This window comes from Alosa sapidissima, chromosome 19 (genome assembly GCF_018492685.1).
Source record: "Alosa sapidissima isolate fAloSap1 chromosome 19, fAloSap1.pri, whole genome shotgun sequence".
NCBI classification, from domain to species: Eukaryota; Metazoa; Chordata; class Actinopteri; order Clupeiformes; family Clupeidae; genus Alosa; species Alosa sapidissima.
This window is the reverse complement of record NC_055975.1, coordinates 15,963,031-15,990,181: the sequence shown is the minus strand read 5'-3', so window position 1 is coordinate 15,990,181 and position 27,151 is coordinate 15,963,031. Positions and strand designations below refer to the sequence as shown.

The 27,151-nt window shown below is 46.7% G+C and overlaps 2 protein-coding genes across 18 annotated transcripts in view; both read left to right on the top strand.

Annotated features, from left to right (window-relative positions):
- heatr5a (HEAT repeat containing 5a) overlaps positions 1-7,262 on the top strand; it is a 44,363-nt gene extending 37,101 nt beyond the window's left edge. The window contains exon 38 of one of the 2 annotated variants that reach the window (XR_006025317.1): positions 7,247-7,262. The gene's annotated coding sequence lies outside the window, so the exon portion shown is untranslated. Of the gene's footprint in view, positions 1-4,951; positions 4,976-7,246 lie in introns of those variants that run through there. The other variant, XR_006025316.1, reaches the window with a different exon arrangement.
- The window catches only part of hectd1 (HECT domain containing 1), a 36,563-nt gene that overhangs the window by 7,901 nt on the left and 1,511 nt on the right, over positions 1-27,151 (top strand). The window contains exons 3-40 of one of the 16 annotated variants that reach the window (XM_042071473.1): positions 1,579-1,813; positions 1,948-2,175; positions 3,225-3,506; positions 4,019-4,289; positions 4,451-4,527; positions 4,998-5,096; positions 5,986-6,100; positions 6,389-6,563; positions 7,318-7,456; positions 7,804-7,974; positions 8,488-8,710; positions 9,246-9,521; positions 9,713-9,924; positions 10,359-10,505; positions 10,936-11,030; positions 11,121-11,241; positions 11,387-11,521; positions 11,861-12,000; positions 12,323-12,646; positions 13,069-13,235; positions 13,569-13,745; positions 15,811-16,749; positions 17,701-17,922; positions 18,307-18,440; positions 18,750-18,906; positions 19,512-19,746; positions 20,022-20,076; positions 20,435-20,617; positions 21,096-21,300; positions 22,168-22,250; positions 22,881-23,008; positions 23,168-23,369; positions 23,649-23,786; positions 24,397-25,061; positions 25,498-25,576; positions 25,863-25,956; positions 26,074-26,224; positions 26,604-26,748. In XM_042071473.1, coding sequence (XP_041927407.1) covers positions 1,579-1,813; positions 1,948-2,175; positions 3,225-3,506; positions 4,019-4,289; positions 4,451-4,527; positions 4,998-5,096; positions 5,986-6,100; positions 6,389-6,563; positions 7,318-7,456; positions 7,804-7,974; positions 8,488-8,710; positions 9,246-9,521; positions 9,713-9,924; positions 10,359-10,505; positions 10,936-11,030; positions 11,121-11,241; positions 11,387-11,521; positions 11,861-12,000; positions 12,323-12,646; positions 13,069-13,235; positions 13,569-13,745; positions 15,811-16,749; positions 17,701-17,922; positions 18,307-18,440; positions 18,750-18,906; positions 19,512-19,746; positions 20,022-20,076; positions 20,435-20,617; positions 21,096-21,300; positions 22,168-22,250; positions 22,881-23,008; positions 23,168-23,369; positions 23,649-23,786; positions 24,397-25,061; positions 25,498-25,576; positions 25,863-25,956; positions 26,074-26,224; positions 26,604-26,748 — 7,624 coding nt within the window. Of the gene's footprint in view, positions 1-1,578; positions 1,814-1,947; positions 2,176-3,224; positions 3,507-4,018; positions 4,290-4,450; positions 4,528-4,997; positions 5,097-5,985; positions 6,101-6,388; positions 6,564-7,317; positions 7,457-7,803; positions 7,975-8,460; positions 8,711-9,245; positions 9,522-9,712; positions 9,925-10,358; positions 10,506-10,935; positions 11,031-11,120; positions 11,242-11,386; positions 11,522-11,860; positions 12,001-12,322; positions 12,647-13,068; positions 13,236-13,568; positions 13,746-15,810; positions 16,750-17,700; positions 17,923-18,306; positions 18,441-18,749; positions 18,907-19,511; positions 19,747-20,021; positions 20,077-20,434; positions 20,618-21,095; positions 21,301-22,167; positions 22,251-22,880; positions 23,009-23,167; positions 23,370-23,648; positions 23,787-24,396; positions 25,062-25,497; positions 25,577-25,862; positions 25,957-26,073; positions 26,225-26,603; positions 26,749-27,151 lie in introns of all 16 variants that reach the window. The other 15 variants (XM_042071472.1, XM_042071471.1, XM_042071476.1 and 12 more) reach the window with 15 other exon arrangements.

Here is a 27,151-nt window from a genome sequence, read left to right as displayed (position 1 = left end):
TGTCCTCTTCCTCTTTGCTTCTACCACTGTGACTGATTCTCTCCCTATCCCCATCTTTTGGACTCTCTGCTTTTCTATCTATAGCGTATTTATTCAAATAGATAACATTGTGCTTGTATGAACTCCTATTGCCCATTTTTTGAGTATTTATTTTTTTCCAAAATGTTTTGATTATTATGGATGAGTGCCTTGTGTAGGAAAGTGCCGAGCAGTGTAAGATTACTGGTGATCTTCACACTTAAGCTGCTGGCTCGACTCCGCTGACTTCCTTTTCTGCTTGTCACCTGGCAAATCCTTGGCCACCTGAATCAGCTGTATTCCAGGAAGCCAGGAGCTAATTTGCAACGTCTTGTCTTAGATAGTGCTGTGTGAGCCAACACTGACCCCCCCTCCTGCTGCTGAAACTTGCATGAAAATGGGAATCATAAATTAATCAGTGGCTTCGATTACAAGATTTGTTAAAACATGCATTTTGAAAAATGTCATGTGTTGCACAAGTTGAGTAAATGTCCCTTTTTAGTTTGTAATTTGTGGATCGAGCTATTGGCCAATCTGATTAGGGCCCTTACTGCAAAGTACTGCAAAAAATGTAAGAAAACCTGAGCCAGATTCAAAGAAAGTGCTTGAATGTTGTGTTTTCTGTGGTGTAATTGCGTCATTCACTGTGTCTTTAAAGAGTGTCAAGTTTTAGCTCTTCATCCAGCCAGAAGGCGAAGTAATTCTGTAGTAATTTATATAGTAATGAAGGGTGCTGGAAATTAACATTGATAAATATCATGTTAGAAAACTAATAGTTGGACCTGTGAATTGGGAGTTCATTAACTCTGTGAACCTTACTCAACGCTTCACAAGTACAAGAAGCTTTACTGAATGTAGGCCTCCCTGAAAACATGTTTTGAGAGCTGGTAGTCTGTTCAGACAACTGCATCACTAATGGGCAAGCCTGAAGTGTTTGTTCTGGTCATGGCAGATCTGCTGCTTAAAAAACAAGTTCAGATGAGACACTGAATGTTCAGGCCAAAGAAGTCCTGTGTGAATAACATTGCCGGATAGAATTGAAAGGTGGCATGTGTCCTCAGAGCTCAAGGATGAAGGGTTGTTTTTCATTCAGCTGTTATTTTCTTCTGCCTGCAGACAGTTTCATAAGCCTTGTGTTCTCTAGTGACATGGTGTGAGATTTCTAATTAAGATTATGGTATGAGAGATGTTGTTTTTAGCTCTCTGTTGCTGCATGGTGGTTTTGCTTACCTTGCAGATAGATGTTGCATCTTATCAACATTTCTAAATAATTGTATCCTTAAATTGTGATTTTTAGACTTATCCTTGCTTAGCAATCCTCCTTGAGATCACTATTGTATTGAGATTATGAAAAGCTAATCTCACTGTAATCTAACAGATTACTATTCAGTGATAGATATGGGTTTGTGTGTTAATTTAGTCATGCTATCTGCATGTAGCCATATGTACAAAACACCTATGGAATCATGTTTGTGTAGCTGATGCTAGAGTTTGTTAAAGTTTTTTCCTCATGCATTGTCCATGCCCAGGGAAGTCATTAGTCATTGCTCTCTGTTTCAGGTGTCCACCACGGACGTTCCTCCCGGCACTGTGTAAGATCTTCCTAGACGAGAGCGCACCGGACAACGTGCTGGAAGTGACGGCCCGAGCCATCACCTACTACCTGGATGTCTCGGCTGAGTGCACGCGTCGGATTGTGGGCGTGGATGGCGCCATCAAGGCCCTGTGCAACCGGCTGGTGGTGGTGGAGCTCAACAACCGCACCAGCCGCGACCTGGCAGAGCAGTGTGTCAAGGTGCAGGATCAAGTCCATGCAAAACTTACTGGGTGTCTTGTTTTGCCCAAAGCTGTGTAGAAAGAGACACATTTCAGTGTTTTTCCACATGGTGTATGTGTGACCTGCCGTGTGTGTGTGTGCGCTTCTCTCAGGTGTTGGAGCTGATCTGCACGCGGGAGTCGGGCGCAGTGTTTGAGGCGGGCGGCCTGAACTGTGTGCTGAGCTTCATCCGGGACAGTGGTCACCTGGTGCACAAGGACACGCTGCACTCGGCCATGGCTGTGGTTTCGCGCCTCTGCAGCAAGATGGAGCCCCAGGACACCTCCCTGGAGACCTGCGTGGAGTCGCTGTCCAGCCTGCTTAAGCACGAAGACCATCAGGTGGGTCACCCTGGCCCTGCTGAACAACACACACACACACACACGCGCGCGCACACACACATCTGTGGCAAATGAAACAGACCCTCTGACTTGGTGAACCTAGTGGAATTGTGATGGTGTTTTGATTTGCAAATATTGCTATTGTGAAAAACTTTGTTGCCCTACAAGAGATTTTTGCCTAACATTTAGCTGTATGTGCATCTAGGCACTTTAATGTGTGATCAGACTGTTCACTCTACACAGCTCCAGTTTTGCCCTTTGGTAAAATACCTCAGTTCTATTAAATAAAAAAGTACCTTAGTTCTATTAAGTAAATTAGGTCAAAGCATGTTTAAAAAACCCCTTTGTAAGTGGAGTGCCCAAAGATATTATTTCTAACTGCTACACATTCTCAACACATGTTCAACTGGGTCTTTTAAATAACACACACGCACCCATAATTATGGGCATGAAAGGCTGTGCATGCTCATACAAAAAACTTGATGTAACATTTAAAAGCGATGCATGTCAGCTCACATTGCTCAACAGATCTTTTGTGTAACTAAGATAAACTTCCAAACAAACCTCCATGCTCCCAAGATCAACTTGCAAATGTGCTGAAGGTGCAAATGAAGGACTGTGTGCCTAAAAATATGCTTCCCCTTTATGTTGGTTGACTGACGCCTGCTGTAACGAGCAAAACAACCTTGTATGAGTGAATACAAAGATTTCGCTTTTCCTGTGGTCCCCCAAATTAACTGTTGGGGTAACAGTAGATTTCTCTTGTTTTTACCCTTTGCTAGCAGATAGAAGGAAAACACGCTGCAGAATGATAAGAATTAACATTTAGGTCAAACAAATGTTTGGCAATCATTTGAATGCCAACTTGCTCCTGGCGTAGCGGTAGAAAAGAAAAGCCTCTTCTCGCTTGACTGAACTTCTACTCATCATAGAGTATAGCCCTGAAGACTTCAAAGGTTCGAGACTAATCCTGTGTGTGTGTGTGTGTGTGTGTGCGTGTGTGTGTGTGTGTGTGTGTGTGTGTGTGGCTGCACCCTACCCTCTCTCAGGTGTCTGATGGAGCACTGCGCTGCTTCGCTTCGTTGGCGGACCGCTTCACACGTCGTGGTGTGGACCCGGCGCCGCTGGCCACGCACGGTTTGACCGAGGAGCTGCTGTCGCGCATGGCAGCCGCGGGCGGTGTGGCGTCCGGCCCGTCGTCCGCCTGCAAGCCCAGCCGCACCTCCACTGGGCCCACCCCATCGGTCGCCGACTCCAAGCTCAGCAACCAGGTGTCCACCATCGTCAGCCTGCTGTCCACGCTGTGTCGCGGGTCCCCACTCGTCACTCATGTAAGGAACCCCCCCACACACACACACACACTCTGCTGTCACTCTTCTCCAAGTCACTTCTGACCAGAGTTAGTTAATCAGTTAGCCATCGATTACTTTTTATTGGTGAGCTTGCTAAGACAAAGTTTGTCATTGTTTTTGCTAAGACAACGGATTCTTTATAGACCTCTTGTGTGACATTTGTCCTGCCTTATTCAGACCAATATCAGAAATGGGAGTGATTCGCTCAGAAAAACTGCCCAGCAGTAAACTGCATATCATATTGTAAGAGCTTCAGGTCTTCTGTATAGACTGTCCTTAGGAAGTAGTTTGGAACCTCATCAGCTCTTTATCTCCCTCTTCCGTTTCTTCTCTTGCTGTGTCACTTTCTGTTTTTCTTGCTGCTTATCTCTGTCTGTCTCTCTGTCTGTCTCTCTGTCTGTCTTTCTTTCTTTCTCTCTTTCTTTCTCTCTTTCTTTCTTTCTTTCTTTCTTTCTTTCTTTCTTTCTCTCACTCTCACTCTCACTCTCTAGGACCTGCTGCGCTCTGAGCTGCCCGACTCCATGGAGAGCGCACTGCAGGGGGATGAGCGCTGTGTGCTGGACACCATGCGGCTGGTGGACCTGCTGCTGGTACTGCTGTTTGAGGGACGCAAGGCGCTGCCCAAGTCCACGGCCGGCTCCAGCGGACGCATCCCCGGCCTGCGGCGCCTGGACAGCTCCGGGGAGCGCTCGCACCGACAGCTCATCGACTGTATCCGCAGCAAAGACACGGACGCACTCATAGACGCCATAGACACGGGAGGTAGGTGGAAGCCAAGGACCCTGTGTCCGTGTCTGTGTTGGTCAGTGTCTGTCTCTCTGTATGTACTGTATCTGTCTGTGTTTATCTGTGCCTTTTGAAAAGAGAATCAAAGAGATCTTTCTGTTTTTGGTCCTGATGTACTACATGTTCTCTCTTCCCAGCTTTTGAAGTGAATTTCATGGATGACGTGGGACAGACTCTCCTGAACTGGGCCTCAGCATTCGGTACACAGGAGATGGTAAGCTCTCTGTTCCAGAACTTAGTTTGTTGTCTCCAGTAATAAGTCACTATTTGTTATTCAGTGTGTTAATGTTTATCTGTTTATTTGTTCGCTCGTCATACCTTTTTGTTGCTTGTTCATAGTACTGAGACTTCATTTGTTGTGGTCATGATGTAGCCACACAGCCAGTAGGTTTTCTCCTCCACATACAAAGGCCTATTATGCAGTGAAGGGAGCACTCGCTGTCCCTGCCATTGTGTGCAAATAATCCAGAGGGAGCAAACCTGTGGCGTCTTGTTGTGCAGCTGGCGTCGCCATGGCAACAAATGACTCAGACAGGGCAGAGCCACATGATCACAACCTGTTCCGCTGACCTGCTTGTCTGGCAGGTCGGCCTACTTTGACTGATGGGTCAGGTGTATTTTTGTGAAATCGGGCTGAGCTGTGTGTGTGTGTGTGTGTGTGTATGTGTGTGCCCTGTCCTGTAGGTGGAGTTTCTCTGTGAGAGAGGTGCTGATGTCAACAGGGGTCAGAGGTCATCCTCCCTCCACTACGCTGCCTGTTTCGGCCGGCCTCAAGTAGCCAAGGTAACAGCTATTTCTTTCACTGGAGAATGCCTAAGCTAGCCTGACGAGCCAGACCCACATTAAAATGTAGGGTCTGGGCACTTACCGTTCGCAGTGCTCAGTCCGAGGGGCGGGATAATCGGTTGTCTTTCAAATTCCCTCTGCACGCAATAGGACAGCGTTGAGTCCCATGCGTTTTCCCACCAGCGGAGCTAGTTGGCTAGTTTAAACTTTTGCCATCTTAAAACAAGCTTAACTCGTGTCACACTGTTGGCCAACAGCAACATCCATCATCTTTGTTTTTCAAGTAGCAGGGAATTCAAGCCAAACCGTTGCAACTCTGCCATCAATCATTATGTTAAACCCGAGCTCACAAGCCAACGGAGAGTTGCTAGACCAGCCCTGGAAGCAAATGTAATTTGCTGCCGCTAGGGTGCGTCTAGATTTCTAGGCTATGCCTAACCTGATACCTTACTTTAAAGGGGAACTTGGCAACTATTTCAACGTAATAAACCCGTTTAGAAATCATTTGGATGGTTAAATGACCTGTTCCGGTGAAAATGGTGACTTTTCCCGCTGCCCCTAGCGTCCCCAGGCGGAAAACCAACCTTGCAACATTGCGACTACCGTCCCGGAAAGAGAAGTGAGAAACAAGAAACTCGTTTTAAATCGTGTTTCTTACCTTGTAACATATACATTGTCTGCCAAACTTATGCTAACCGTTTTGCTAGCTTGTAAACAAATCCATGTGCTTTATCGTTACCTTTTTCCACAGTTTGAAATAGCATAATGCACAATTTCTCCAGCAGAGGCGGAAATCCTGCCAAGTTTCCCTTTAATTAATCTGTAGCCTGTTTGTGTTTGTGTGGGTAGTTTTCATTGGTTAAAACTGTCTGTGGTTGTTGTGTAGACTTTATTACGCCATGGAGCGAATCCTGACCTGAGGGACGAGGATGGGAAGACCCCTCTGGACAAAGCCAGGGAGCGAGGTCACAGCGAGGTCGTAGCCATCCTCCAATCACCAGGTGAGCTCACCTGTTCTCGCATCAAAACATTACACACTCCTGTCTCACGAACACCTCCAGACTTCATAAACATTCCCTGGGAATGATTGAGGTTAGAGTTGATGACCTTAATTTAACAGATGGGTGTCTGTGCTAGTAAAAGTCCACCAACCTCACACATCTCCCAGAGTTCGCCCCTACCACAGTTTGCCTTTGCCTTCTAAAAAAAAAAAGTGAAGAGATTAGCGATCTATCATATTATGTACCAACATAAGCGGTCATAACTGGAATCCTGTGTTTCCGTTTCAGGGGACTGGATGTGTCCTGTAAACAAAGGAGACGAAAAGAAGAAGAAAGATGTGAACAAGGAGGAGGAGGAGGGCAGCGAACCCAAAGGAGATCCCGAGATGGCCCCCATCTACCTGAAGAGGCTGCTTCCTGTTTTTGCACAAACCTTTCAGCAAACCATGCTGCCTTCAATTAGGTAGAAACTGGATTACAGCTCCGACATACGGCTACTTTTACAGTCTTAATGTTCTTACTGGTCTGAGCTGTCTTGATGGTAGACTGAGCTAATGTAGATCTATTGTAGCTGTTCTCTCAGAAATCCATGTTTCTGCACAAATTCACCTTTCCCAATGTTCCAAAACTGAATGAAATTGTGATATTGCGTAAAGATGTGGTTCTTATTCTTGAACCGATTCTGTCAGAATTCTTTAAACCTTGGTGCTATCTAGTGAACTAGCCCGCATTTCCACCAGTTTTGAACCGAACCATGGGTGCGTCATCAACAATGGGTGTTGCATGCAAAACAAAAGTTAATGAGATGCATGAACAGGAGAATGGATATGACTGTTGTCCCGTAAAAATGGCCAAAAATTAGCTGTGTAAAATGCTAGTTAACAGTTGCTAGTCTGTAGTCTAGTGTTAGTTGACTAGTTTTGTTTACTCATGGCAACAGTTGATAAGCCTTCTCCTCTGAACGGTTACGTGACACGCCCACTCCATTTCACAGGAAAAAACGACTATTTTCTGGTTAAAGTTCTATTTTCTGACCCATTGCTCAGCGAGACACCCACACATACAGCTTCATAGGAAGCATGAATAGCTCAAAATAGACCTGTTGACATTTGTTAGTGTGGTTGATAGGTATCATTGCACAAGCAGCTGTGTGTGTGTGTGTGTGTGTGTGTGTGTGTGTCCACTGTGAATAATTGTATGCCATCGTTGTCCCACAGGAAAGCCAGCTTAGCCCTGATCAGAAAAATGGTGCACTACAGCTCCGAAGCGCTGCTTAAGGAGGTGTGTGACTCGGACGCCGGACACAACTTGCCCACTGTGCTGGTGGAGATCACGGCCACAGTCTTGGATCAAGAGGTCAGTAATCAGCTTTGACCTGTCCTTGAAAACTCTGACCTCTGACACCGATTCCCACACAGATCCAATGTGGTTGTTACTGCATCAAGTCCAGACCTGCATTTGGAACATCGACTTATTTACTGCATAGTGAAATATAGTTCTCTTTTTGAACTGTGAGTGAGTGGATGATCCTAATGCAGGCCTTGTTCTTTCATTATTTTGTATTTAATTATGTTTTTTATTTTATTTTATTTATTTATTTATTTTTTTTTTTTATTCATTCATTCATTCAAGCAGATTTTGAAGTATGTCTCTCTCACCCTCTCCTTCCCTCCCTCCACCCTCATCACCTTACACCCACACAGGATGACGATGATGGGCACCTATTGGCGCTGCAGATCATCAGAGATCTCGTCGACAAAGGAGGGGACGTGTTCCTTGACCAGCTTGCGCGGCTGGGCGTCATCAACAAGGTGTCCACTCTGGCCGGCCCTACCTCTGATGACGAGAACGAGGAGGAGTCCAAACCTGAGAAGGTAGGCGAGGCAACAGAGCCGAGCATATGGGAGGCTTGCCTTAAGTGTCAATCGTTTTCCTTTGTTTCACCCTCCTCAGATAAGCTTTTAAAAGGTCTTTAAGCATATTGTCTAGCACATAGACCTCTGAAGGTTCTACAAAAAGGACCCAAAAGCTGCTGCCTTTGCCCATATAAGCAGATCTGGGTACCATCTTTGCCAAGACAAGGTGATTCGGATCTCCTTATATAGGCAAAAATGGCAGCTTTGGGTCCTCCTTGCAGGCGAACTTCAGAGGTCTATTGGCAAGTCCTCCAGTGTGCTGTACATTCCATTACGGCCTGTGGCAGATAGGCCTGCCATGTTTGGGTTAGATGATGGCTCATCAATGGAGTCATCATTTTGCTACCCTTTAAAGTAAACCCCTCTGTTTAACTCACCTCAACTGTATATCTGACGGTAGCATCAGGTTTCCATAAAACTATGAATTTTGTCTTTGTGTCTAAGTGCTCATCGCTCTCCTTTCTGCTCAAGGAGGATGAGCCACAGGAAGATGCCAAAGAGATCCAGCAGGGTAAGCCGTACCACTGGCGCGACTGGTCCATCATCCGCGGCCGCGACTGCCTGTACATCTGGAGCGACGCCGCAGCGCTCGAGCTCTCCAACGGCAGCAACGGCTGGTTCCGCTTCATCCTGGACGGCAAGCTGGCCACCATGTACTCCAGCGGCAGCCCCGAGGGGGGTTCCGACAGCTCAGGTAGACAGACCAGACAGACAGACCACTGCTGTCGGGTGGAAACCTTGTATGTCCAAATCCACTAGTTTTCAGGAAATTGAAAGGAAAACGTGCATTGTGAAAATATTTCAACATTGCGTCGTCAAAAAAAAAAACCCAACAAATATGGAGTTACAAGGTTTCTACCCGACAGCAGCGATATGCATAAATGTACATGGACACGTGCATACACACAGAAACTCGCATGTATCACTTGGTGATGGACACAAGAAATGACTGTCCCCAGTTAGGCCCTGGTTGGAACAGAAGAATCATTAATGACTAGACCGCCATCCACTGACACTTGTTCAGAAGCACAGTTATAACATAACAGTTATAACTTAGGTTTAGTGGTGTCATTTTTACAACTTTCTTATAAGATTTCCTCTTTATCTAAATCTCCTGTGTTGTGTAGATGTTAATTCTGCTGTGGGTTAGAATGTGCTGAGGATGGTAGTGTCCAGTGTCTGTAACGAGGTGTTTGAACTCTTTTCGGTGTTTGTGCTGTGACCCTCAGAGAGCCGTAGTGAGTTCCTGGAGAAGCTCCAGCGTGCCCGCAGCCAGGTGAAGCCTGTGACGGCCAGCCAGCCCATTCTCTCGGCCGTGGGCCCCACCAAGCTCACGGTGGGCAACTGGTCACTGACCTGCCTGAAGGAGGGCGAGATCGCCATCCACAACTCTGATGGGCAGCAGGCCACCATCCTCAAGGAGGACCTGCCCGGCTTCGTGTTCGAGTCCAACCGCGGCACCAAACACTCTTTCACCGCAGAGACCTCCTTGGGTAAGTCTGAAGGTACATCAATGTCTTTGTTAGTGTGTGTGTTAATCAGAATTGTCTTTTATTGGCCAAGTATGTTGAGACACACACACACACACACACAGAGTATTTGGCTCTGGTCCTTGTATGTCCCTCTAGTAGTACAGTGTTGGTTTGGTTTCTCATTCCCAATCTGGTGTGTGTGTGGGTGGGTGGGGTATCTGCAGGTTCTGAATTTGTGACTGGCTGGACAGGGAAGCGTGGCAGGAAGTTGAAGTCTAAGCTGGAGAAGACCAAGCAGAAGGTGAAGACCATGGCCAGAGACCTGTACGACGACCACTTCAAGGCGGTGGAGAGCATGCCCAGAGGGGTAGTGGTCACCCTGAGGAACATCGCCACCCAGCTGGAGTCGGCCTGGGAGCTACACACACACAGACAGGTAAGGAACACGCATACTAACGCAATACAGGAGTGAGGAATACACATAAGTCCTCATGCACACAGATAATTGTGGAACATAGATATACAGACCACAAACGCTTAAGTTGAACACACACGCGCACACACACACAGACTGGTGAATAGTATATGCACACGCGCGCACACACACACAGACTGGTGAATAGTATATACACACACCCACAGCTAAGACGCTGAGATGTCAGGAATAAGCATAAAAATGGATCGGTGAGGAACAGTCATAAAAAATGACTGCAGAGCGACTCATTTGTTGTCTCTTCACCTGTGAGCCTCCCACACACTTGAGTTAAAACGTCGGATCTATATTAGTTTGGGGAGTATTGCACTCCAGTGCAGTTTCTGCCTGCTCATGTTTTTGCTCTTTTCTCTCTGCCCACCCCTTGCGGCCTGCAGTGCATCGAGGGAGAGAACACGTGGCGGGATCTGATGAAGACGGCGCTCGAGAACCTGATCGTGGTCCTGAAGGATGAGAACACCATCTCCCCCTACGAGATGTGCAGCAGCGGCCTTGTGCAGGCCCTCCTTACTGTCCTTAATAATGTACGTTTCGTGTGTGTGTGTGTGTGTGTCTGTCACAAGCCAGTGTTTATGTTAGGTCATTTGTCCTTGCTGTCTATAATAGATATAGAGTAGAACAAGTAATCATTAGTCCCCTACATGATTATCGCTGAGCTAATAAGTAATCAGAAGTTTCCCTTGACGCATGCTGATGTATGTGCTCTTTGTGAAGATATGTATACATGTTTGATAAGGCTACAGTGTCATACTGATAGACTCCAATATTGTCCATGTCATAATGGTGATTTGTGACCTTACCTAAGCTGTGACCTTTATGTAGTTCTGAGATATGATGGTTACTGAACACCACAGTATTGAACCAAACTAATCCTAGTAAAGACATGAATGAAAATATAGGGAGACCATTGGTGAAAGCTATATATTTTTTTTCTTCCCCAATTTTTCTTTGCAGAATGTGGAACTTGACATGAAGCATGATTGTAAGCCATTGATGGAGAGGATAAATGTATTTAAGACTGCGTTCAGTGAAAATGAGGATCATGAAAGGTCAGTCACTCGAGATGATAATGTTGAGACCAACTATAAAAGCATCATTCGGTATGAGCGGATTTTAGCACCGCTGTTCTTCAAATGCAGTCTCTACCTCAGCAGCCGACCCGCAATTGCCTTAATCCGGAAGCTGATCGCAGTTCTGGAGTCCATAGAACGGCTACCTCTGCACCTGTATGACACGCCGGGCTCCACCTATAACTTACAGGTGAGCTTCTGCTCCAGTCAGCCTATCTCACTGAATGTCTGGAGTCTTCTATTAGTTTGATGAAGGCCTACTGGGTACAGCACTTGGAGAAAGGTTGTCTTGTTGTGTAAATCTATACTAAATATGAATTTTGTGTGTGTGTCAGATCTTGACCCGGCGGCTGCGTTTCCGTCTGGAGCGGGCCCCAGGGGAGACTGCCTTGATCGACCGCACCGGCCGCATGCTGAAAATGGAGCCACTGGCCACCGTGGAGTCCCTGGAGCAGTATCTGCTCAAGATGGTCAGATCATCTCTCTATCTCACTTTCTTTCTCTCTCTCTCTCTCTTACTCTCGCTCTCGCTCTCTCTCGCTCTCTCTCTGCACTGATTTATTGATATCTGTCTGTTTCAGTACTTGTCCAATTTTTTAACAAGTGTCACAGTGAGCAGTTTTCTCACTCCAGCTTCCATATTATTTCTGTTATTCCTTCTGCCTTTGGCTGTGTAGTTCTCCATCATCCTTACATGCTTTGACATCACGGTGCAGGACCCTTTGGTCAGATAGAACTTTTTTATTTAAAGCCTCGATCTCTCTTTGTTGTCCTGCTTTCTTAACTCTCTCTGTTATGTTTCTGCTCAGGTGGCGAAGCAGTGGTACGACTTTGACCGTTCCTCCTTCATCTTTGTGCGGAAGCTGCGAGAAGGCCAGAACTTCACCTTCAGACACCAGCATGATTTTGACGAGAACGGCATCGTCTACTGGATCGGCACTAATGCCAAGTAAGGCTCACCCAGTATACTACAGTTGTTAACACCACTCAGTCTTATTCTGAGATCAGAATTCTGTGTAAAAAACTAACTTGGAATTAAATTAATTGGGCAATAAGCCACCAAAGGCTTTTTAACTCTGATTTGAGTTGTAATGAGTTATAGTTGTATTTTAGCAATCAGTCATTACTGATTTTGTAGCATGAATGCTAAAGTATGAAACCATGAACCTTTAATTGAAAGCTTTAATTCAGTCAATCTCTTCTCTGGAAGAAAAAAACACAGGTCAGTTGTCTTTCGTGAGTAATGGTTTTGATCTGCTGTGTTTCCACAGGACGGCCTATGAGTGGGTAAACCCTGCTGCGTACGGCCTGGTGGTGGTGACCTCGTCGGAGGGCCGGAACCTTCCGTACGGGCGGCTGGAAGACATCCTGAGCCGCGACAGCTCTGCGCTGAACTGCCACACCAACGATGACAAGAACGCCTGGTTCGCCGTGGACCTGGGCCTGTGGGTCATCCCCTCGGCCTACACGCTCAGACATGCCCGCGGCTATGGCCGCTCCGCTCTGCGCAACTGGATGTTCCAGGTGTCCAAAGACGGACAGAACTGGACAACACTCTACACACACGTGGACGACTGCAGCCTCAACGAGCCTGGGTAGGATTTCTCAACAGTGTTTTTCTTCTTTCTTTCGTTTTTCTTCTCTCTTGCTTAATAATAATTTCAATAGCTAGAATTTCAGGCAAATTGTTAATCACGTGTCATGAAATTGTTTCTAAAGCTGACAGACGGTAGGTTACAATGCTTGAGCTATGGACTCGCCGATAGCTTCTTGACATTAGAATTGTGCATCAAAATACAGCAGTGTTTTGAAGGCGGGGGGTATTAGTGATAAACAAGCTTGTTGTTACAAAGTCGTATGAGTGCTTTTATGGATTTGGGTTGATCACTGAATAAAAACGTAGTTAAAAAGACTAGTAGATAAAAAAATAAAAAAAAGACCCAAACACAGACTAGACTGCAGCAGATGCTACCCGCCCTGTCTGACCTGAACTGGGCTCTCCCCACCCCACATGCAGCTCCACGGCCACCTGGCCCCTGGACCCGTCTAAGGAGGAGAAGCAGGGCTGGAGGCACATCCGCATCAAGCAGATGGGCAAGAACGCCAGCGGCCAGACCCACTACCTCTCCCTGTCTGGCCTCGAGCTCTACGGCACCGTCAGCGGCGTCTGTGAGGACCAGTTGGGTAAGGACCTCTGGTGCGCCTGCGCTACTCGCACCGCTGGTCTGTTGGTGCTGGCGCACTTCTGCACTTGGGATTTGAAGTTATTTGAAATCTGAATTTTGACAGTGTTATTGTTTTATGCATATATGTTTCTCAGTTTATGTTCCTGTCAGAGTTCAACCCACTGTTAAAATGTATGGCATATGTACATACTGTATGTGCAGACATGTAGTCTGTGTGTGTGTGTGTGTGTGTGAGTGATTTTATTAGATGATAATTGATACACTTTTTTCAACCCAGAAGTGAAATTACAGAATTTCCATCACGTTGCCTAAATGTGTGTATTGTTCTCAGGTAAAGCTGTGAAGGAGGCAGAGGCTAACCTGCGCAGGCAGCGTCGTCTCTTCCGCTCGCAGGTCATGAAGTATATCGTGCCCGGGGCACGCGTGGTGCGCGGCATCGACTGGAAGTGGCGTGATCAGGATGGCAATCCCCCAGGAGAGGGCACTGTAACGGGCGAGGCACACAATGGTGAGCAGCGGTCTTGTGTGTGTTCGAGAGAGAGTGTGTGTGTGGAGCTGACCGCTCATAATGTTGTAGGTAGAGTGCATTAATCTCACTTACCAAATCAGCAAGGTTTGAGTGTACTAGATGTGTGGTGTATAGACTGTTTGTATGTGTGTTTTGTTTTTGTTTTTTTAAATGGGGTGGGTGGGATTCTCCAACTTGGTAGTTGGAGTGGGAGGGACAGTCACACCACCATTCTCTGTATAGAGGAGAAACAATGTAGCAGGCCACTTTGAAAAGGTTTAACATGAGTCTGAACACATTCGGCTAAATGGAGTCTCTGGTACACAAAGACAAAAACAAATTGTGAACATCAAGTGCATTTATGTGTTTGGCGGAGCCTTCACTCAATCCTAGGAGAGATGGTCAGTAATTCCTGGAAGCCTCTGGTCATGTTGTTTCCTCCAACCTCTGCTAGAATTTGGCTTTAGTGTCCTCACCAGTGGACCTTCTGGGGATTGGATACCAAAAAAAGTGTTCAAATGAAGAGGCTAGTTAGAGTTCACTGGAGTGGATGAGTTACATGCTGTGATGGGGCATCTCTTCTCTTCTACAGCATTATGTAGACAGAAGGAAAGCTTCAATCTGGCCCTGTTCTCTAATTCTCCCAAAGCTGCCTATCAGATTACTAATCGCTTGCCTATTGTCCTGTCTGAGGGCCTTGTTGGATAAAATACCCTCTACATTCAAAAGCTGCCATACAATAACCACAGACTAGGATTATACACCCTAAATACTGAGACTGGTGAAACCAATTAATCATCAACATAGTAATGAGACATCTCCCATACACTTTGAACCACCTCTAATACAATTTGAACCACTTACAAATCAAACCCTAGTTGACAGATTATACTGGGGAAGAATGTTAGCATTATCATTGACTCTGTATATGTAAGGTCTATGTAAAACAGGGGTTACCTCACAAGGGTTTTCAGATATGGAAATATGAAAGAACTGGTGGGATTGGGATGGGCCAGCCAACAGACCGTTGCTCCCTCACTCGCTGTAGTTGTTAAGAAAGGTACATGAATCCAGCACCCGGTGTACTCTGTGACGGCATCTTGTGCTTCTTCTGTATCGCTGTCCTCCTCCTGTGCACTTTGGGCTTGCTGGGTGTGGGAAGGGTTCGGACTGTGGCGCCCCCTACCGGCTGAAATCCCGCATCGCCTCTATCTTTCATTTGAGGACAATTAACTCATTTGAACCTATTTCTATTTCTATATACACACACAACTTTCAATTTGTCACTTCCATACTTTTATTTCTGTTATTAGTTTTCTATTTTGAGGTGCAACCCTCCCCCCTCTCCCACTGTCTAACAGGTAACTTTGTTTTTGTCATACTTGTGTCCAAAGCGTTTCTCTCTTACATTGCTGTTTCAATCTTTTGGGCAGCCATAGTTTTCAATGTGTAAACAAACAAACAAAGCAATATCAATAAGAACGTCTTTAAAAGCAACTGTCTCCATCAATCAGCTAAGTGCATGTTGATGTCACAATTTGCAAGCACTGAATGGACTCCACTGCAAGTGTATTTTTACATTTGGACTCAAAATTCCTTTCAGTTCCTTTTTCTCAAGTGGCTTTTAGCTTGGCATTTTTGCAAATTTCTTATCCTTGGCTTTCGTTTTTTTTGTTTTGTCATTTTATTTGTGTAACTCATGTCTCTTCCCTCGTCACTCCACCTGGACCAGACAATGTGCAGTTTGGCCAATCTAACGGTCATGAGCGTATAAAACTTAGATGTATACAAGTCAGACAAAGCCGTTTCGTCATTTTGAAATGGCATTTAAATATCAAACTTTAGTCTATACTCCGCTCAAATCGTGCGGTGGAAATGTGCTGTTCGATTACTGACGTCCTGGTCCAGAGTTGAGTGCTGAGCTGCTATCTTTATGACTTCTGCTGCTTGTATGTATGTGTGTGTGTATGTGTGTGTGTTTTTTTGTTTTGTTTTTTTTTTTTGTTTTTTTTCTCTCTCTTGCTCTGTCTTTTGCCGGCTCTCACAGATTCATATCCCTTTCCAGGCTGGATTGATGTCACCTGGGATGCCGGTGGCTCAAACTCGTACCGTATGGGGGCGGAAGGGAAGTTTGACCTCAAGCTTGCTCCAGGTTACGACCCTGAGTCTGCGCCGTCACCCAAACCTGTCTCATCCACTGTTTCAGGCACGCCGCCGTCCTGGAGCAGCCTGGTGAAAAATAACTGTCCGGACAAGGGCGGCTCGAGCCCGGCGGCGGCGGGGGCCAGCTCGTCCAGCCGGAAGGGCAGTAGCAGCTCGGTGTGTAGCGTGGCCAGCAGCAGCGACGTCAGCCTCAGCTCCGCGCGCGTGGAGCCGAGGAGGGCCGAGAGCCTGCTGGAGGCCGGTGTGGTTGGGGGTGGTGTGCTCGGGGCGGTGGCCGGACCGGGAGGCGGCGGAGGAGGAGCTGGGGGTCCAGGGGCCGAGGGCCAGGAGCCGGTGGTGGTGCTGTCATCATCCCCCGCCACCACGGCGACCAGCGACGCGGGCTCGGCGTCCAGCAGCGGCACGCTGACGGGCGAGGGCGTGGGTGCCGAGAGCGAACGGAAGACGCCCACCGGCGAGCGGCAAGCAGCGGCAGCAGCAGCAGCAGCCGCCGCGGTGGCGGCCGACAACGCGGCCATCTCCATGGGCCTGGTGAGCGTCAGCTCGCCCGACGTCAGCTCCGTGTCGGAGTCGTCCAGCAAGGACGCGCCGTCTCAGCGGCCTTTGTGCTCAGCGGCCAGCGCCCGGCTGTCGGTCAGCTCGCTGCTGGCGGCCGGCGCGCCCATGAGCTCCAGCGCCAGCGTGCCCAACCTGTCATCACGGGAGGCCAGCCTCATGGAGTCGTTTGTGCGCCGTGCGCCCAACATGTCACGCACCAACGCCACCAACAACATGAACTTGAGCCGCAGCAGCAGCGACAACAACACCAACACACTGGGCAGGACTGTCATGAGCACAGCCAGTGAGTCCACACACCACCGCCAGTCATAATGCATCAGCTCTGATGTTAATGAGTTTCACACACATTTTTCAAGACACGCGCACACACACACTCTACCTTCATACAACATGTATGTTCATGGTCAGACATTTTTTTGTGTATGTTTGGCTTGATCTGTATCCGTTTTGGGACGGCACCGTTTACTTGAGTTGACTAGTATACTAGTATAGACATTATACTAGCCGATATATTCATGTCCACGTCAGGCATGACCGTGTAGTCATCACAGAAGTTGGAAGATCTCTGCCAGGACAAATCAATCTTGGCTAACTGCTCTGCTGTTTTCGCCTTTATTGTAAAACTTTACAGCCTTGATTCATAACTAGTGACATATGTTGAGGAGAAATCATGCTTACTAAAAGATCACCATTCATTTTAGTGTCATTACATGATATTAATTCAATCCTAGCCTATGTTGGTGGAAGTTTACAGAATTTTCTCAGTAACTGTGTTACTTTGACCAGTAATGAAATCATCACTGATTATTATATGGAGGCTCAATTTAAAATCAGTTTTCTGTTTGTGATTGTGTGCATTAATGCAGTTTTTCTATAATGCTAAAGCTGATGTGCACCAAGGGTGTTGCGTTTGTTGCTGTGTGCTACAGTAATTGTCATGGTTGTGTGAATCATAATAGAAAGCAGCTGTAGATTGTGAAAACAGAATGGATCACATCTAACTCTGGTTGGCTTTGCAACAAACAAATGACCATGCATCTGAATCCCCCATAACAAGCAATGCCGTTTCCCTCACACTTACCCTCCATTGTTGTGTTTGGACTTAAACCCTAATGGAGCACTTGGTTGAGTTTCATCCCAGATCATGAGTAGGTAGTGGACTTTCAGTGGCTGCTTTGGGTGTGGTTGGGTCCAGACTAACGGCTCCCTCTTGGCTTTGTTTGTTTGTTTGCAGCTTCTCCGCTCATGGGAGCACAGAGCTTTCCTAACCTCACCACCACCGGCACCACCTCCACCGTCACCATGTCCACCTCCATAGTAACCAGCAGCAATAACGTAGCCACGGCAACCACAGGTTTGTCGGTGGGCCAGTTGCTCAGTAACACGCTGACGACCAGCCTGACCTCCACCTCTAGCGAGAGCGACACGGGTCAGGAGGCTGAGTTCTCCCTCTATGGTAGGCCATGTGATATTCATTTTCTCACACACACACACACACACACACACAAATGTGTGTGTTTTCTCCTCCCTGCATTGCTCTTACTCATCTTCTACCACCCCGTCCTTGGTTGATAACCCCTCACCCTGCCATGCCCTCCGTGTGTATTGTTTATTGTCTTTGTTGTTTACAGATATCACATTAGTAAGTACCCTCCCCTTTGAATTCAGTCCAGTCATGGAGAGTAAGCGAGATTTATTGTGCGTGTGTGTGGGAAATATGAGTACAGATCATATTACCATTGGCATCGGACGTCTCCTCTTCTATATGAAATGCTTTATGACAGTTTGTATGGGCTGGTGGTGTCTGTGATGATGATGTGTGACTGCTCTGTCCACACAGACTTCCTGGACAGCTGTCGGGCCAACACGCTGCTTGCAGAGCTGGACGACGAAGAGGATCTCCCCGAGCCCGACGACGACGATGACGAGAACGAGGATGACAATCAGGAGGACCAGGAGTATGAAGAGGTTCTGGTGCGCATCATATCTCTCTTAGTTGCTGTCTCCCCAGTGCAGAGCTGTTAAGCCCAGCTCTCTTGTGTGTAGAGAAACTGGAGTAGTGATGGATGACTTCTGTCTAGTGCATTGACCAGCTGTGTCTTGTGTGTTGTATTTTTATACAAGTTTTCATTTTGGTAACATTTGGATTAGCATTTAAAATAACATGTGGGAGACATGTAGAAATAGGATTTAAATATAGTTGACTATCCATATGTTTTGAGGCGCAAATTGATGTTCATATCTAGTGCAATTCCTTACGTGTGTGTTTGTGTGGGTGAACAGGAAGAGGAGGAGTATGAAACCAAAGGCGGCAGGCGTAGGACGTGGGATGATGACTTTGTGCTGAAGCGTCAGTTTTCAGCTCTAGTGCCCGCCTTCGACCCGCGACCTGGCCGTACCAACGTCCAGCAGACCACTGACCTGGAGATCCCTCCACCAGGTGGGGCACAAAAGCAGACTCTCACCAACACGTACACAGACAAATGCAGTTTTGCCTATATGCTGCATGACCTTGTCCACTGAATGTTCCCAGTACACATACACTACCGTTCAAAAATGTCCTTGTTTTCATCATAGATCTTGTAAATTAGAAATTGCTGATCTTTAATGCAATATCTACATAACTATACAGGTGCCCAAAGGCACATTATGTTTACCGGTACTAATCTGATATAATTTTAAAAGGTTAACATTGGAGAACCCTTGTGCAATTATGTAAGCACATAATGTAATCTGAAAACTGCTGCCCTGATTAAAAAAACAATGCAACTGATCTCAGCTGGTATTCTGTCTATAATGGAGTGGAATGGACATTTCTAAGTGACTCCAAACTTTTGACCAGCAGTGTACATCCATCATGCACCATGATGACGCATATTCTTAGTGCAGTCTTCCTGTTCCCTCTCTGTAAATAACTAGTGATCTAAAGGCACATAACCTCTGGAAAAAGAACCAAACTATTTGTAATTAAATCGTGTGACTGTTCAGCTTTGTCCTCAAACCATGCATGGTGGATAATTGTGTTGTTTGTTTGCGGGTGTGTTGGTGTGGCCCCAGGTACCCCACGCTCTGAGGTGCAGGAGGAGGTGGAGTGTGCCCCCTCTCCCCGTCTCGCCCTCATCCTGAAGGTGGCCGGACTGGGCAGCACGCGGGAAGTCGAGCTACCTCTGTCCAACTACAAGTCCACCATCTTCTACTATGTCCAGAAGCTGCTGCAGCTCTCCTGCGGCGGCAGCATCAAGTCCGACAAGCTACGGCGCATCTGGGAACCCACCTACACGTAAGGCACCTTCCCTCTTGTGGCCCTCAGGGGCCTGCCAGATCTGTACATGTAATCTATAGATGGATATTTACTTTCACGTCCCTGTGGGAAATTTGACTGGGACTAGACCCAATAACATATGGGCACACAATGCCAACAATCGTAGACCGTGTAATAAAGTGCACACAAACATGAAAGATGTAAACAAAACGGAGCACACATGAAAATGAGCTTGATTCAGTGCGATTAAGGAAACTTGAGTTGCGCTACATGATTTCATGATTGTATTTCAGGATAATGTACAGAGAAATGAAGGACTCCGACAAGGAGAAGGAGAAAGGAAAGCCGGTAAGCCCCTGTCCACTCGGCCCCTCCCCCTCTCTCCCACTCACCCAGGCCATTCAGTGTTGACTGTAAAATTGTATGTGGCTGCTTCTAAAAAAAAAAGTGTGTAAATGGTGCTTTCTTAGTAGTCTGTCCGAAACTCACAACCCCTAACATGAGGAAGTCTTTGACAACAACAGCAACAAAGACGTGCCTTAGGGCCTGATGGTACTTTTGGTGTAACTGCATGGGCCTCATGACTTCAACAACTACAACTTCAACAAAAAAGATTCAAACACAAAAAGCTAGTCACTGTAATGCATGTGTGTTGCGTGAGACTTTACAATCAGGAAAGACCAACATTTGGTTCTTCCTGTTGTAGGGTTGCTGGTCTATAGAGCATGTGGAACAGTACCTTGGCACTGATGAGTTACCAAAGAATCACTTGATAACCTACATGCAGAAGAATGCAGACTCCTCTTTCCTGCGCCACTGGAAATTAACCGGAACTAATAAGAGTATTAGGAAAAACAGAAATTGTTCTCAGCTCATAGCTGCATACAAGGTATAGCGACGGCGTCAGATGTGATTATTATTATTATTATTATTATTATTATTATTATTTACATCTATTATTTACCCTTCCCTCATTTTTTTTTTATACAGTTGTATTTTCCCTTCTTGCTTGACTGTCAGTTGTGTAAGCACGTGTCAGACAGTTGTTGCTGTTCACTCAAAGAAATCCTGATCAGTAAACCTCATTTTAACTTCAGTTACTTTATGTATAATTTCAATTTTTTTTTTTTTTTTTAAATGATGGATTTCTGCCATGCTATTATACAGTAATCAGAGTAACTAAACAAGGAGCAGTGACTGAAAGAGTGTCTGTGCTTGTACATGTTTGTGTGCCTCTACTTGCTCATGTGTGAATGTGTGCTTCATGGTTAGCAAGTTGATAGTTGACGGGGTTGGCGGGTGGATGGGTCGACCGCTGGGTCGGTCTGCTTCTCTAACGGCCAGTGCTCTGTGCTTGCGTTGGGCAGGACCTGTGCGACCGTGGCTGCCGGCTACTGGGCTGGGCGGCAGCCCTGGGCTCCCTGCAGAGCTGCGAGATCCTGAACGTGGCGCGTGAGCCCCCGCAGGCCAAGGCCGGCACCTCGCAGAGTGCCTGCGGCGTGGAGGACGTGCTGCAGCTGCTGCGCATCCTCTACATCATCGGCGGAGACCTGGGACGCAGCCTGCTAGAAGGTGTGCGCACACGCACACACACACACACACACACACACACACACACGTAGCTTCAGTCTCAGTAATTCACCCTGACATTTTACATGCTCACTCACATATTCCTTCTCTATAATTATTGAGCAATTTGGTTCTTGGGTTAGAGATGTTCGTAGTCAGTTAGATGTTAATAGTAAGTAGTCTGAGTAGTCAGTAGCCTTGATTTATGAAGTGTCGCAGCAAAAAAAATGTGGAGGTGATGTCAGACAGAAGAGAATTCTTTTGAATTCTGTTCAGAAAAGTCTTGGCCACAGCCACACTTCCCAGTGTTTCCCATACATTGAGTAATCTGGCGGGGCGCCACAAAATTAAAACCAGCAGCCACACATCAATGTTCTATGTTGTACTATTTAAATTAAGGATAAGATCAAATCCTTTCATTGAGCTGCGCTTTTTACACATGCAGCCTTTCCTTGCCCCGCCCCTCTGTATCTCGTAACGAACCCACTGTGGCGCTGCCCCTCTTCTGCATGTGCATTTAACAAAACATTAAAGATTGTTGAAAGATTGTTGTTGCCACATAGAAGCATTGCATAGAAGACGGCGGGCTAAATTGCTAATAAAATCGCTTAGCATCGTGCTACCGCCACAGATTGAATCCAATTCTGTGAGAAACACTGCTTCCTCTAGCGAAGTGATGATTGGGGGTCTTGTGTTCTCTGTGTTCTATAGTGATGATTGGGTTGGGCGTCTTGTGTTCTCTGTGTTCTGTGTTCTGTAGTGATTGGATTGGGCGTCTTGTGTTCTCTGTGTTCTGTAGTGGTGATTGGGTTGGGTGTCTTGTGTTCTCTGTGTTCTGCTGCTAATCTAAAACCACTTTTCCCTCCATAGATTTTGAAGATCTTCAGTTCAATGCTTCGCCTGAAGAATTCACCAGCAAAAAAGTTACTACTAAGATCCTACAGCAGATAGAGGTACGGTGGCCTGCCCTGGGCCTGTGAGGCTTATGGGATCAGCCCATTTTGTGCATAGCATCCACTCACTGTTAGCATTTTTCCACCGACAGAGAACCGCAGCATTTCGACCAAACAAAAAGTGGTTCGGAACGTGGCACTTTGGTTTGGAGCTTGAACCAGAAAATAGTTTTTTCCTGTGAACCGAAGTGCCCGTGTCATTCTACCTTTCAGAAGGGAGAAGGCTAAAAGCATGAGTTTTCGTCCATATCAACTGTTGCCATGAGTGAACAAAACTAGAACTACACTGCACACATTAACCACTAGCATTTTACATAGCTAATTTATGCCATTTTTATGGCACAACTGTCACGTTTATAATTAACTCTTGTTTATGCATGCACCACCCTCTGTTGGTGACACATCCTTGGTCCAGTTCAAGACTGGTGGAAATGCGGGCTGGTTCACTAGATGGCACCAAGGTTCAAACAATTCTAAACCAAACTGGTTCAAGAACGCATTCTCTTTTGGTCGAAAAACGCCAAGACTTTTAATGGCATTTTGATGATCCAATGATGACTTCCTAAATAAGAGTTTCTGCTCTCTCTCTGTGTGTGTGTGTGTGTGTGTGTGTGTGTGTGTGTTTCCAAGGAGCCACTGGCACTTGCGAGTGGTGCCCTACCTGACTGGTGTGAGCAGTTAACCAGCAAATGTCCTTTCCTCATCCCTTTCGAGACCCGGCAACTGTACTTTACTTGCACAGCATTTGGAGCCTCAAGGTGAGCATCAGCAGATCTTAAATCAGTGCTGACTTTTCTCTTATTCTCCACGAACATTCTGATGAGTGTATTTTAGTGATTTTACCATTGTGTGCAAACGCTACATGATGTTTGGGTTTAACTGTGTGTGTGTGTGTGTGTGTCCATCCACCCCTCTAGGGCGATAGTGTGGCTTCAGAATCGACGGGAGGCCACCATGGAGCGAACGCGGCCGTCCACAACGGTGCGAAGGGACGACCCTGGCGAGTTCCGCGTGGGCCGTCTAAAACACGAGCGTGTGAAAGTGCCCCGCGGCGACAGCATGATGGAATGGGCTGAGAGCGTCATGCAGATCCATGCCGACAGAAAGTCTGTCTTAGAGGTGAGGAGAGTGAAGGTCATCAACCAGTCTAGGAGTAGAGGTTTTATTTGTTTGTTTATTTCTTTGCTATGACAGAATGCACTTCATAGCGCCTCATGGTTTTTTTCTTTTTTTCAAAATGCCAAGTGCACTTGTCTAATTTGGTGATGACTTGGAATAAGTGCTGTCTTGGTGTCGTAGTATTGACTGCTTCATACGAAGTGTGTGTCCAATCACCCTCATGGTGTGGGTAATAGTGGTGTTTGTAGCCTGATCACATGGTCCCGTTCCTCCTCCCAGGTGGAGTTCCAGGGCGAGGAGGGCACAGGGCTGGGGCCCACTCTGGAGTTCTACGCCCTCGTGGCGGCTGAGTTCCAGCGCACCTCTTTGGGCATCTGGCTCTGTGACGACGACTTCCCCGACGACGAGTCGCGCCAGGCAAGTACCACCGCTGCCCGCCACGGAGCTGCGGCTCCTCCAGGCATGCGCTGCTAATTACAGGCACCAAAGTGGGGGACTGGTTGGGGTGAGCTTTACGAGACCGCACCATGGAGCAGGCTTGTTTACAAGGGTTTACTTTTAAAATAAATGTCCCTACAAGCTGTTGCGCTCCTTCTGTGGTGTTCCTCCATTGCATACATATAGTTGTTGCACGGTGGTGTTGCAGAAGAATCTTGGTATGCCTGGACCAATATGCTAAATGCATGCTCAAATCTTCATTGAAGGGTAATAGAGATTCCTTGGTTTTTAAATGACATCTTGCGTATTTGAATGATCTTGGGTGAGTATTAAATTAATCGACAGCTATTTTGGTAAGTTGAATATCCTTGGTGTGTGGACTAAACAAGGCATTTGAGGACACATTCTTGGGCTTTGCGAAACACTCATTGACATTTCTTTTTTTCACCATTTTCTAGCATTTTATTGAATAAACAAGAATTCAAAAAATGAATCGACCGATGAGTTGACAATGAAAATTATCATCAGTGACAGCCCTAGCTTTGTTATTAGGAAGAGAAGTTAAAAATGAGTGGCACTGTTTCTCCAGGTGGATCTGGGCGGCGGTCTGAAGCCCCCCGGTTACTACGTGCAGCGTTCGTGTGGTCTCTTCCCGGCACCCTTCCCACAGGACAGCGACGAGCTGGAGCGCATCAGCAAGCTCTTCCTCTTCCTGGGCATCTTTCTGGCCAAGTGCATCCAGGACAACCGGCTGGTGGACCTGCCCATCTCGCAGCCCTTCTTCAAGCTCCTGTGCATGGGCGACATCAAGAGCAACGTGAGCAAGCTGCTGTACCAGTCCCGCGGCGGCAGCGGCGGCCTCAGCACCAGCACCACCACCACCACCATGGACTCCACGCTTAGCGAGCGCCACTTCCTTTCGGACTTCCAGTCCACGGAGACGTCCACGGAGGAGGGCCCCGACTGCTACTCGGTGGGCAGCTTCGACGAGGACTCCAAGTGCGAGTTCATACTGGAGCCGCCCAAGCCCAAGCCGCCGGCGTGGTACCACGGCCTGCTGACGTGGGAGGACTTTGAACTGGTCAACCCGCACCGGGCGCGCTTCCTGCGCGAGGTCAAGGACCTGGCCGTCAAACGTAGGCAGATCCTCACCAGCAAGACGCTCAACGAGGACGAGAAGAACACGCGGCTGCAGGACCTCATGCTCAAGAACCCCATGGGCTCCGGGCCACCACTCAGCGTGGAGGACTTGGGGTAGGCACACACGCACAGAAACACATGCAGACAGTCAATATGTATGTATGTCAGTACCCTTAATATATTATAGGTAGTCTTATCCCAAGGCCCATTCATGGGTGCTTCTGTCAGTATTATTATAACCAGCTGCTACGGCCTTGCCTTGAAAACCAAAAGACAACTATTTTATCATCAAAATTCTATAGCTGATGTTTTTAGTAAGGTCTCACCTTTTTGAAGGTTTTAGAATATCTTATTAGCATAGACATAAATAAAACATATTTAAGTTTCTATAACACAGTGCTCTGGCCATTAAATAGCCTTAGTTGCGGAAATGGCCTTAAACAAACAAACAAACAAACCAGCTGCTACGTTACACTTCAGCCCATGCCGGGAGGTGAGGGAGAGCCATACGAAAGATTTCCTCATTGTTTGGCCTGATGTTTCTTAACAGGTTGAATTTCCAGTTCTGTCCGTCGTCCAAAGTACATGGCTTCGCGGCTGTGGACCTCAAGCCCAACGGAGAGGATGAGGTATGTGGGCAAACAAGACCTTGCATTGGAGTATGTTTACCTCACGCAGCTAGCATATTGTTGAACAGGCTCACTGCAAAGTCCACCCGCATGTGTCTGTGTGGTGAAGGTTCCCTAGTAAATCACTATGAAATTCACATTTAGCAAGGCATGCACTAAGCTTATAAAACTGTTGACCTCTTAAATTAGCAATGATTTCAGAGAACTTGACAGTGGTGGACCTTGTGTAATTTATAGTGTGTTAATCTTGTTTTGGTGTTAATACTGTGATTTTTGTATCTCCTAGATGGTGACCATGGAGAATGCAGAAGAGTATGTAGAACTGATGTTTGACTTTGGCATGCACACAGGCATTCAGAAGCAGATGGAGGCATTTAGAGGTATGTGCGTCATGTGTGATGAACGTCTTGCCAAAGCTTTAGAAATGTGACGTTGCTTTATTTTCACTTGGTTGTGATCATGACAATGCAATCTCTCCCTCCTCCCCCAACCTTCAGAGGGCTTTAACAGGGTCTTCCCCATGGAGAAGCTGAGCTCTTTCAGTCATAAGGAGGTGCAGATGATCCTGTGTGGAAACCAGTCTCCATCCTGGACGGCTGACGACGTGGTGAACTACACTGAACCCAAACTAGGTTACACGCGCGACAGGTACGGGTTGGGCAAGTGCCCTTTATGTAGTTCATACACTAAGACTGTTTTGGAAACATTAGGCATGTTAGATGTTAGCGACAGCTGCCTAACTGTATGGTCAGATAATGGTTTGAGAGAACGGTAATATGACTGCTTAGTTAGTTATGATTTGCCCCAATGATGGGTTAATGTTATGAGCATGATTTACACGTGGAGGCACATGGCAATCTTGTGAAGTTCACATTAGGTTGAGGCTTTCGCACAAAAAAAGAGTCTAGTCTTTAACTGCAGTGTGTTTGAATGTCAGAGTTTATGTGAGACAGCAGCCCTTAAAAGTCAGCTATAGCCTCAGGCTGGAGTTAAGTGTTGACTGTGCCCTCCCTCCCTCCATCCACAGCCCAGGCTTCATGCGCTTTGTGCGGGTCCTGTGCGGGATGTCCTCGGACGAGAGGAAGGCCTTCCTGCAGTTCACCACCGGCTGCTCCACGCTCCCCCCTGGCGGCCTCGCCAACCTTCACCCACGCCTCACTATTGTCCGCAAGGTATGGAGAGGCCTCCGGGTCACTTGCCATTTAAGAGAGATGCGTAGATCACACGTTTGGTGTTATGATGCCTGTTTGGGCCAGAATTGTAATGGTAAAGATGGTATGGTTTTTGACTCAAGGCTTTATTTAAATGTTTTGTGCACTAGAGGCGGGAGAAAAAATAAATTTTGTATCACAGTATTTCAAGCACAATATTGCCATTTATTAATTTAGTATTATTATTTATTAGACATTGCTTCCGAAGTCCACAAGATGGCGCACAACAGCTTTATACTTGTGTCACAGCGGAAATTGGAAAAGAAATCGGGGTCGAGAACATGCCAAGATAGCTTCAGCGATTTCCATTATATGTGCTGTAATATAAGGGAGAAATAAATCGCCAAGTTTTGCAGAATCGAAT